This window comes from Ruditapes philippinarum, unplaced genomic scaffold (genome assembly GCF_026571515.1).
Source record: "Ruditapes philippinarum isolate M1 unplaced genomic scaffold, ASM2657151v2 ctg501_1_1_1_1, whole genome shotgun sequence".
NCBI lineage: Eukaryota > Metazoa > Mollusca > Bivalvia > Venerida > Veneridae > Ruditapes > Ruditapes philippinarum.
In genome coordinates this window covers 504,672-517,159 of record NW_026854871.1, presented here as the reverse complement: position 1 = coordinate 517,159, position 12,488 = coordinate 504,672, and the positions used below count along the sequence as shown (strand labels likewise).

Here is a 12,488-nt window from a genome sequence, read left to right as displayed (position 1 = left end):
CGTTAAACATGTTAAATTGAAAGAATGATTCCACATTCATTGACTTGGAATATCTGACTTTACATTTAAGAGTTAAGAGCATATTGTGTAGAGGACCAGTATTGCTTGTGAAAATGTATTTTAAATTTTGGTTTATAAGGTGAAGTTTTTTTCAAAGCTTTTTTTATACAGTAGTCAAAACAGTTTAAGCTTCTATTGTTGGCAATATTTATTAAAAGTCTTGTTTTATAAATGTTTCTTGTAGTTCTTGTTCTTATTTTATAGTTTGAACCCTGTATACATCTGTATATAATCAAGTGCTTATTATATATATGTACCCTGTATATTAAATGACCCTGTTTAATGTAGTCATCAGCCACAATTGTCTCAGGTCAATAAGAATAATGAAATAGTCAACAGTAGAATGAACAAAACAATACAAGAGGGCTATAATGGCCCTATATCACTCCACTAAATTTCTAGAAAAAGTCACAATTCTTAAATGCTAAGGCAAGTCATTAGGAGGGATCAATTTCGATCAAAGGGGTATGACTAAATCAATTTGTATAGGTGTTCACTAGGCAATGCTATTATAATAGAAGATTTTTTGTTGTTTTTACTATATAAATGTGACGAAAATCAATGACCCCCCGGGGCAGGGGCCAATTTTGACCCAAGGGCTATAAATTGGAACAAACTTAGTAGAGGTCTACTTTTATTTGAACAAACTTGGTATTCACTCCCTAGAAGATTTTTTCTGCAAAATAATTAAGCTTTAGTTCTTTGGGGTAATTCTTTTTTTAAAAAGATTTTTGAAGTTGTTTTGTTCTGGTTGCCTTGGCAACCAGACTTTTTCATGGAATTCATCATTTGAACAATTTTTAAAGGTGATCTCGCACAGAACATTTCTGTAAAGTTTAGATGAAACTGGCTAGGCGGTTTATGAGTAGATGTTGTTTAAAGTAAAAGATTATGTATGGCTGTTCACAAAATTGCAAATCACAAAAGTTCACCTTGTCACTTTGTGACAGGTGAGCTAAAAAACAAGGGAATTTCATTAATTTGACCTTGAAAGTCAAAGTATACAATATAAATAAGTTTGTTTGTGAGCAGGTCTGCTTTTGTCCAAGTACATTGTATAAATCATAAATAACAAAATTATGACAATTTAACAAAAAGTCAATCATTTGACTTTGATAGTCAAGGTCACTTAAAGCTTAGGTAAGGTCTTCGCCTCAGGTTATTTTGTCAAAGTCTGAAGATAATCCATTTATCAATTATCAAGTTACAATCAATTATAACAAAAACCAATGAAGATTCAATAATTTGACCTTCAAAGCCAAGGTCATAAATGATCCAAGGTCAATTTGAGTTTGATATACATATAGGTTTTATCCTAAAGAATGTTTGTCTCATTGTGAAGTTAATCCATTCATTAGTAACAAAGTTATAGCCAGGTAAAGCAAACAAGAGGGCCATGATGGCCCTGAAGTCGCTCACCTGTATATAGGCCCCCAGAGCGGGGCCAGTTTAAACCCCAGGGCTTTTGTTTGAACAAACTTGGTAGACACCCATTAGAAGATATTTCATGCTAAACATCTAAGGTTTGGCTCGTTGAGTTTTTTAAAAAAAGATTTTTTAAGATTTAACTAATCACATACAGTCCGACCCCCGTTATTCGACAACCCTTTATTCGAATACCCGGCATTATCCGAAGTAGATCTGCGTTCCTGTTTTTATCTCTATATAAATCAATATAAATACGAGCGTATTATTCGAAATGCATTATCCGAATACCTCCTATTTTTCGAAGTAAAATTTCGTTCCCAATAATACAATTATGAAAGAATTTCACACCTATTATTCGAAGCCAGCTTAATTATTATTCGAAGCCAGACAAATTGGCGCAGATCCACTCAATGACCGGTCGACTTGTGAAAAACATCAACAGTCAGGCGTGTATTTAGACAATCATGATAATAACTCTTTGTGTGCTCTTTAATCAATTTTAATTACCGAAAATGAAAAGTAATGCACCGTGTCCGATTTTGTTACTGTTATTGCTTGAAGATGACAGCAATAATTTTCATACATAACGTTTATGTAAATTTGTCAAAACATCCAAAACATTTTTGTATTAATTGTAACGCTACATGAGAGCCTTTTTCCTAATCGAAAATACCAGAGTTTAGCTGTAAATACCGTAGTGACAACACGGCCATTATCAAGGCTTTGCGCGAAACGAAACGATACATAATGTAGAATAAAATGCAAGTATTTATGTCTTCAATGTCAATACAATAATTTTTATGCATCTTTTCTTTAATATTTATTTTTCTCAATTGATTACAGGAAGTAAGTGTGTTGTAAAAGGTAGTTTTGCTACGACTGGTCAAAATGGAGTAGTTTTCGTCTATCACAATATTCGGATTTCGATTATTCGAACCCATCGATTATTCGAAGTAAATATTCAGTCCCAGGCACTTCGTATAAACGGGGTTGGACTGTATTGTTAAAAGCAATGACACCCCTAGGGCGGGGCCAGTTTTGACCCCATTTGACACTCACTAGAAGATGTTTCACGCTTAATATCTAAACTCTAGCTATTTGGTTTTTTTTAAATCAGATTTTTAAGTTTTTGCTATACACATATAAGGAAAATCAATGTCCCCCGGGGCAGGGCCAATTTTGACCCTAGGGCTTTTATTTGAAACAAACTTTGAAGACACTAACTGGAAGATGTTTCATGCTTAATATCTTAACTCTAGCTATTTGGGTTTTTTCAAAGAAGTTTTTTTAAGTTTTTGCTGAACACATAAATAAAATCAATGACCCCGGGGCGAGGCCAATTTTGACCCAAGGGCTTTTATATGAACAAACTTTGTAGACACTCACTAGAAGATGTTTCATGCTTAGTAACAAAACTCTAGCTATTTGGTTTTTTTTGCAAGTTTTTGCTTTACACATATAAGGAAAATCAATGACCCCCGGGGCACCCATTAGAACATGTTTCATGCTAAATATCTTAGCTCTAGCTCTTTGGGTTCTTTAAAAGAAGATTTTATAAGTTTTTACTATATGCATATAGGGAAAATCAATGACCCCCTTGGGCGGGGCCAATTTTGACCCCAGGGCTTTTATTTGAACAAACTAGGTTGACTACCATTAGAAGATGTTTCATGCTAAATATCTTAGTGCTAGCTCTTTGAGTTCTTTAAAAGAAGATTTTTTAAGTTTTTACTATATGCATAAAGGGAAAATCAATGACCCCGGGGCGGGGCCAATTTTGACCCCAGGGCTTTTATTTGAACAAACTTGATAGACACTCACTAGAAGATGTTTTAATGCCAAATATCTAAGCTCTACCTTTTTGGTTTTTTTAAAAGAAGATATTTTAATTTTTTCTATCGGTTGCCATGGCAACCAGAGTTCTGCATGGAATTAAATTCTTTGAACAATTTTGAAAGGTGACCACCAAAGGAACATTCCTGTGAAGTTTGGATGAAATTGTCTCAGCGGTTAATGAGGAGATGTCATTTAAAGTAAAAGTTTACGGACCCCGGACGAAAAGCGATCACAAAAGCTCACCCTGTCACTTTGTGACAGGTGAGCTAAAAACCTTTAACCCCCCAGGGCGGGGCCAAGTTTGATACTAGGGACAAAATTTGATCAACTTTGGTATTGGACCTTCAGATAATACAATATACCAAATATCAAAGGTCTAGGCCATTTACTTTCAGACCAGAAGATTTTTCAAGTTTTCACTATATGTATATAATGAAAATCAATGACCCCCCGGGGCAGGGCCAATTTTGACCCGAGGGCCATTATTTGAACAATCTTGGTAGAGGTCAACTTTACATTGTTTCATGCCAAATATCTAACCTGTAGCCTTTACAAATTCAGAGAAGTAGATTTTTTTTAGGTTTTACAATATACATATAAGGAAAAACCTATGACCCCCCAGGGTGGGGCCAATTTTGACACTAGGGACAAAATTTGTACAACTTTGGTATTGGACCTTCAGAAGATACCATAGACCAAATATCAAAGCTTTAGGGCATTTACTTTCAGACCAGAAGATTTTTCAAGTTTTCACTATATGTATGTAATGAAAATCAAGGACCCCCCAGGGCAGGGCCAATTTTGACCCGAGGGCCATTATTTGAACAATCTTGATAGAGGTCTACTACACAATGTTTCATGCCAAATATCTAATCTGTAGCCTTTGCCAAATCAGAGAAGAAGATTTTTTTATGTTTTACTATATACATATAAGGAAAAACCAATGACCCCCCGGGTTGGGGCCAATTTTGACACTAGAGACAAAATTTGAACAACTTTGGTAGAGGACCCATAGATGATACCATATACCAAAAATCAAAGCTCTGGCCCATGTACTTTCAGACAAGAAGATTTTTTAATTTTGTGTTTTTTGAAATCCTTTTCTGGCCCTATGACCTACATATGCAACGGACCGAAACCATTTGAACAACTTTGAAAGGGGACCACCCAAGGATCATTTCTGTAAAGTTTGGTTGATGTGCAGTCATTGGTTTCAGGGGAGATGTTGTTAATGTTCAAAGTTGACGACGCACGACGACGCACGACGGACACAGGGCCATCACAATAGCTCACCCTGAGCATTGCTCAGGTGAGCTAAAAATAGAGGAAAAATATTCAAAATATAGGAGAATATAGGAAAAATAGGAGGTTTTTTAAAATATAGGATTCGGACCCAAAATATAGGAGTTTTATAGGAATATAGGAATCAGTTGACAGCCTGGGTCTCTAATAAGCTTGCTTAATGTCAAGTTTTATTACAATACCTCATTCCTAACTCTAGTTTATTATCCGGAAACTATTTTTCTACTTTTATTAACAGCAACATGTTTTTTGTTTGTTTTGGGTTTTACGTCACATCGACACAGTATAGGTCATATGGCGACATTCCAGCTTTACTGGTGGAGGAAGACCTCAGGTGCCCTTCTGTGCATTTTTTCAGGCACAAACGGGCACCTGAGTAGAACCACCGACGTTCCGTAAGCTAGCTGGATAGCTTCCTCACATGAAAGAATCCAAAGTCCCTGTCGGGATTGGAACCCACAGCGGTGAGGGGCAAGTGGTTTGAAGTCAACAACTTTAACCACTCGGCCACGGACGCCCCTAACAGCAACATGAGAAATCCCAATCAGGGTTCCCCATAACATTCCTAGTACAGGTTTCTTATTGTTTGTTTGTTTGATTGGGTTTTACACCACACCAACACAGTATAGGTCATATGGCAACGTTCCAGCTTTACTGGTGGAGGAAGACCTCGGGACCTTCTATGCATTATTTCATGTACAAAAGGGAACCTGAGTAGAACCACCAATGTTCTGTAAGCTAGCTTTCAAATGAAAGAATCCAAAGTCCCTTTCGGGATTCGAACCCACAGCGGTGAGGGGCAAGTGACAGGCTTCGTAACTACAATTATCTGATTGTCACATACCTTGAGTAGGGTTTGCTGGAGTGACCGCTGGTGTCTATACCCAGCAGATGAAGGAAAAACACAATCTTATCCTGCTGTAATTTTTTCCTCAATTCATCATCGGAACCACTGTCTTTAAAGAATTGCTGAAACAAGTATCACAGAAGATATAAAATGGAAACAAAATTCTCTATTTTGTTCAAATTGATGGGCAAAATCCCTATGAAGTACATTATTAAGGGTTACTACATTATTTAGGGTTACTTCTGTTACCACAGGAACTGATAGTGTTCAGTCTATGTTACCAGTATTGAGCCAAGGGTCTAATCTGCTGGCCTGCGTTTCATAGCAAGTCTGAAATGTATCCTAAGTCCTAAGACATAAAACCATGATTAGGACTAACTTTTAAGACTGTTTCAACAAACATTTTTTATCTTCTGTCAAATACTGTAGACTATAAACAAATGCATTCTCCTGAGAAAAGTTAAGAAATACAATAACAGACCCTTTGATTCACAATGTGTAACTGCCAATCAGCATTGCAATTCAGTAATTACAAGATTCTTAACATAGGTGTCATAAGTTAGGACATTTTCTTTGAAATACAAAATTATCTCAGTTTTGGTCATAAGACTGATTTTAGACTAAGGACTTTCAATGAAACACCACCCAGGTAGTTCAACTATGGAATTTTTATGCTGGAATCCCTTTAAACTTTGAATGGACTGTAGCAAATTGAACGTGAGGCAAATACACAAATTACACAAATTAAGCAGGTTAATGTTTAAATACAACATTTCACCCTTAATGCTTTAATATCATTCAAGTAACCCATGTAGAAAATGTATAGGTTTGTTCTGTCAGAAATGTAATTTTATAATTCAATTGTTTTTTTTTTCTCAAGGAAATCTGTAAAAATTACTGAAATTTACAATATAACAAATGAATGTTCATTTTTCACCTATTTGTAAGTAAAGGAAATAAGCACTTTACCTTAACCTCTTCAAATACCCAGGTATCCAGTTTTGTATGGTAAGATCCGCTAAAATCTTCAAATTCTGCTGGGTAGCACTTTGTGAACACATGGCCCCCACTAGCCCCTGTAATATATAAGGTTAATATTTCTTTTACAACATCTCTTTTTTATAATTATTATTTCAAGCTCTTGGTCAGTTAACAGATTTACATGTAGAAATGTTTTATAACAGTTTTTACTCTCTTTTGTCTCTTGTGTTTTTGTTTTTTTGTTGTTGTTAAGTCTCCAGTTGATTATTATATTAAGTCACAAAGTAACAGTTTGTTTGTAGACAGTTCCCATACATTTTCTGTCTTTCAGACCAAATAAATGTAGTTATATTTTGGTCTGATTTTGAATCAACTATGGATTCAAATATCAGTACCCGGTAAATAAAAATGGGTCAATAATGACTGTATACCAAATATCAAGAGGCTGTGATGTTACGGAAAAAAAACACTAAAAACAATCGAGTATTATGAAGAAATTGATGTACTTTAAACGAAATGCAATTTATTTCAATAACTTGACGATTTCTACTTTGCTCTTATCTTACACACTGAGCATTACTGTCTAAAATTTAACTTGGTCGGTAAACAGGAAGTGGATAAGCGACAGACCTGAAATCGAGTCCAACAGTATGAGACCTTGTGTCAATGCTGTATGCCAAATATCAAGAGGCTGTGATAAGTAGTTGCTGAGAAAACTGTTACGAAAATTTCCTACCATTGAACATTAATGTTGAAAATTTATCTAAGTAGCGAAACAGGAAGTGGATGAGCAACAGACCTGAAATTGAATCCCACACTAAGGGATGATGTATCAATGCTGTATGCCAAATATCAAGAGGCTGTGATAAGTAGTTGCTGAGAAAAAAACTGTTACAAAATTACCTGACTGTTTATGTCGAAAATTTAACCAAGTCTGTAAACAGGAAGTGGATGAGCAACAGACCTGAAATCAAATCCCACGGTATGGGACCATGTGTCAATGCTGTATGCTAAATATCAAGAGGCTGTGAAAAGTAGTTGCTGAGAAAACTGTTACAAAAAATTTTCCCTGCCTGCCCGCTGCCCATCATTCACCATATTATAACCCGGGTTTGCAAATGTGCAACCCGGCCAATAAAATGGATCCTTTTATATTATGTCATTTTAGCAGAACTGGGACCTTTATCATTGAAATTTGAATTTTTGAGTTGAAAATTTACATAATTGAGGAAAATAACTAAAATTCAGGAAAACATTTAAACCATAGATATTGTAAAATGATCAATGTATCAGTTTATGTTGCTCAATATTGTATAGTGTTTATATATAATATAAATAACTGCTATATCATGAAGATTGTAGGTATACTTTGCTTCAATAATCCCCATTTCATCCTCTATTGTCCATTAGATATCCCAGTTTCACATGTTTACTTACCAGGACTATGAAAGGAAACAAAACAGAGAATCAATTTTTTGTTTGCCCTGGAAATTTTGATAGCATTATCATATTAACTATAATTTTATATTCCACTAATATCTCTTGTATTAATCCTATCTTTAAATATACATACATACATTATATATTATAGTTACCTTTAGCAAACATTGGAAGTATATCTGGACTTCCCCATGACCATGTGTTTGTTGTCTCATTAAATACAGAGTCAAATTCTACAGGGTTTTCCTTCCAGCCTGAAATGTATGAAAGTAGATTAACATGAAATTTTGACTTACTGTATAATTTACTGAATAAATTACATTTGAGCCACGTCACAACAAAACCAACATAGTGCGTTTGCGACTAGAATGGATCTAGACCAGCCTGCGCATCCGCACAGTCTGATCAGGATCCATGCTGTTCACTTACCAACCTATTACAAGTAGAGAAACTGATAGCGAACAGCATGGATCCTGATCAGACTGCGTGAATAAGCAGGCTGGTCTGGATCCATGCTGGTTGCAAACGCACTATGTTGGTTTTGTTGTGAACCATTGTTAGTGTTGTGTAAGTCAGAGCTTCCAAACTTCCCACAGCAGTTCCTTTTATTCAATTATAAATCAAACTGGTACTTTTAGAAGTACCGGTACACTTTAGACATGTATATCTTAATATATACATAATTATCATGCACTAGTTGTGCAGATGACTCCTTCTCCTGGTTTATGTCAATCAATTAATTATATGATACAAACAATAAAATTGACGTAAAATAAAGCCATTTGAAATTGATTTGGTTTTCAAAATATTTATACAGAAACTTCAATGCATTATCATTTATTTGTTCACAGATGAATCACAATGATATTTTAGATTTTTTTTAGTTTTTTTTTTTTGAAAATTATGACAGACAAAACAAATCAGTAGCCCAGTGTTGATAACTTTAAACAAAACATAGGCCATCATTTGTTGCTAAGTGCAATAAAAGAATAAGTCCTTCGTAATTCAATAGCAGTTAAACAAAACATAGGCCATCATTTGTTGCCTAAGTGCAATAACAGAATAAGTTCTTCTAAATTTAATAGCAGTTAATCAGTTATTGCACTAATACATACATGTGAACTCTCCAACTTTTAGCGGGAGACTCCCACTTTCTGCAGACATATTTTCAAAGATTTTTCTTAAAATAAGGGGTTTTTTCACAAATTCAAGAAATCTTCTTATTTTTGATGTCAGACCTTTCTTCTTTGTTTATTGCAAATTCTAAAATCTCCCTCTTTTTGAAGTAAAATCTCCCACTTGATCATTAAAACAAGTTCACATGTATGGCACTAATGACATTATTGTCATGAATGTATTATCATATTCTACACATGTTAGCTGTTTACCTTTAGCAACAGCACTAACATCTTCATAAAATCCTGCAATAAGGGCCACATGGCCTGGCCTAGATTCTGTTGGCACCCGAGTATGTGAAACACCCCAAGCCCCTGTCTCCTCAATCACACTCCTTAAATATCAAGGTATCAAAAGATAACTCCAAAATAGTATTATGACCATCCATAAACATCTTTTTATTGAAAATAAACCATGCTTAGGAATAACATACAAGGAAATAATGTTAATAATGTAAATGATTTTTAGACTTAGTAATTTACATCTGTTAAAATCAGTTTTGAAATTTATTTCACTATATTTGATTAAAGTACCAAATAAATTGCACCATAAAATCATTACAATAACGAATGAAAACAGAAACTGACCTTAGGAAAGGTGTTCGAGTTTCGCCGTTTTCATCCAATTCAAACATTTTGTCAGCCCTCAGTCCATCTGTTGAGAAGAGTACAAGTCGTTTAGCTGGTGGAGTGGTAGGGGACGAATGTGGGGTCATGCCATGTACAATTGGGGATGTGAAGTAAATGTCAAATATTGAGTAGAAGAAAACAGTGTGTATCAACAAACCAACAGTCATCAATTCCCATGTTTGCATCTAAAAGCAAAAATGTAAACATATATCATGAGTAAAACACAATTTGAAATAATACAAGTAATATTTTCCTAAAACATGACATTCACGGTATTCTTTCTTAACAATGAGATACTCCAAAACAGTCTAAAAATAACTTTATATATACATAACGTTTGCAAAAAAAAAAAGATATTTGCCCTGAAAATGAAACATTATTTTTCTATATTCATTATCTATTCCTTAGAAAACAGATGAGAGGAAAGGATAAGGACCTTTATCTGTACATATTCACTGCATTGACCAATCCCATGTCATGTCAACTAAATAAAAGCAGTTTTATTTTTTTTTAGAAAATTGGTTTTTTTCGATGGGGAAATAAAAAAATAAATAGGGAAAATATTACTTTTAAAATAAAAATGAACGATTATTTTAGATTATTTCACGGTAGTCCAAATATTTAGATGTAACCGCGGATTTGAAGCTGTTTTTTACATGGATCAAATCCGCTTTAACGTCTAAAGATATCTATTGAAAAGTCCATAGCCAAATGAAAAACAATAAACATGCACAATCATTCAAACTTCTCATATAAAATGTTACAAATAATCATAATCCTACCACAAATGTGTATTTTCCTTCTCAAAATCAACTTATTCAAATTTTAAACAATTTAAAACAAATCCCTTGTAAAAATCGCGTAAACAGCCTCCACATTGGTGTGTACTACGCAATGCGGTGATTACTGGAACTTATTTTTTAGATGAAATTTTTACTGCGCCCACCTGTCAGCACAGAAAAAGTGAATATGTTCAGACTAATTTCGTACTATTGTTTTTTGAGTGACATCACAGCATGACCGGGAATTTCCAATATGGGGGTCACCACAAAATGTCTTTCATGTGTCTTCTTAAATATATTGATAAATAAACTACTTATCGTGAGTAATTATTGCATATTTTTACAGTTTTTGGGAAAATATGCTTCCGTCTTTTATGCAATCAATTGCTTTTTGTGATAAAAAGCATTTAAGTTGTGATTTACCGGTAAATTCAAATCGACTGGAGAAGCGTGTCGATTTGTGCTATGGGAAATTAGCCAGTTATGGAAAGACTTCGCATTTAAATTTTTCCAATAAACGTCAAAATGTAAAAAAAGAAAATGCGATGTCTTTCAATGAAGGACTAATTTCACGGTAAAAGGAAATCGAGCTCGCTTTGAGGCTTTGCCTTTTTCATATTATCTCAATAGGGTAAACAAATATTTTTTGGATTTGTTTTACAGTATCCAACCACTTTGCCGAATCGAAAGTACGAGATTACACAGGTACGAAACTGTCAATGTACGCGATGAAATACATTTTCAGGTACAGTAGTGCGACAAGACTCCTCTTTCTATTAATATGAGAATAAAATAATATATATAATCATTCAACATAACATCAATTGATAAAATGAAGTGATTATACCTCGTAAAGTGTACTTTGTTGATGAAATACTGAGAAGTCTACGTGAAACAGTAGTCTCCCTTTACCGGTATTTATGGTTGAACTCCACTAAATAATTTCCTTCTTAGAAAATAGTAAAAATGAGCCTCGAAAAACAATTTTTGTTTAAATATCTGTGGTTTTAAACAATTTTCATTTAATCTTGCATATTTACAAACAAAATTACAATACATAAGTTACATCTAGGATTGAGTAGAAAGCTAAAAGCTTGTTTGAAACCCTTTCCTGTAAAAAAAAAACCTCAAAAAACAACAACCAAAAAAGAAAAAAAAAAAAAAGAAAAGAAAAGAAAAGAAAAATAAATAAATAATAAAAAAAAACAACACCGTTTTAACAATTTATTTTACATTTTAGTAGCAACATAATATAACTTTTGTAATTACAGTTCATTGTACCTGCATTTGACATATATGTACAAATAGATGATAAATCACTATATACTACGTAAGAAGTAATTTGTAAAGACTCATACAGAGGAGCTGAGCATGTCGTAGGTCACAGAGATATATTCTGTATATAAGTCTCTGGTAAGAGGCAATGCCTAGATTTATATCAAATTTAAACAATTTCTCGACATGGGAGAAAGGGAGATAAATAGACAAAAAAAGAAGAAGAAAAAAAGTGGAATTAGAATGGAGACACAGAAAGTTGAGTAAGGGGTCACTGTGATATAATAGAAAGTGTAGTAATTGTTTAAGAGACTAACAATAATTAAATCTTTTATCAACCAAGAACTAACCAATTTGAAATGACTCTATACTGTATAAGTAATACCTCTATACTGTATAAGTAATACAATAATGTATTTCCTTGTGACAATATGCTACAGTTATTACAGCATGTAAAAAGGAAATACATGAAACAACGACTAAAAAAGTAAAAACAAATTTGCTATTTTAAACACATTACAATACAATAAAATGATTTACATGATCTATTCAATTGAATTTTCAAATTCATATGTATGCATTATGAAATTGTCTGCATGCATAACATTGTAACGTGTACCGAGCGGATGTACAACGAATATATAATAAATTTTTCTTTGGGCTACCTGCCGTTTGATTAGATACAAATGATTCTTAAATGATCAAATATTATAAACAATCAGCTTGAATTAA

General features: G+C 33.7%; 1 protein-coding gene across 3 annotated transcripts in view; it reads right to left on the bottom strand.

The window, feature by feature from the left end:
• LOC132741381 (GPI ethanolamine phosphate transferase 1-like) overlaps positions 1 to 11,418 on the bottom strand; it is a 52,131-nt gene extending 40,713 nt beyond the window's left edge. The window contains exons 1-6 of one of the 3 annotated variants that reach the window (XM_060729532.1): positions 11,329 to 11,418; positions 9,658 to 9,884; positions 9,283 to 9,404; positions 8,050 to 8,148; positions 6,443 to 6,549; positions 5,471 to 5,595 (exon numbers count right to left, since the gene is read on the bottom strand). In XM_060729532.1, the coding sequence (XP_060585515.1) occupies positions 5,471 to 5,595; positions 6,443 to 6,549; positions 8,050 to 8,148; positions 9,283 to 9,404; positions 9,658 to 9,884 (680 nt within the window). In that variant the 5' untranslated portion in view covers positions 11,329 to 11,418. The other 2 variants (XM_060729534.1, XM_060729533.1) reach the window with 2 other exon arrangements.
• Between the last annotated feature and the right edge of the window lie 1,070 nt (positions 11,419 to 12,488).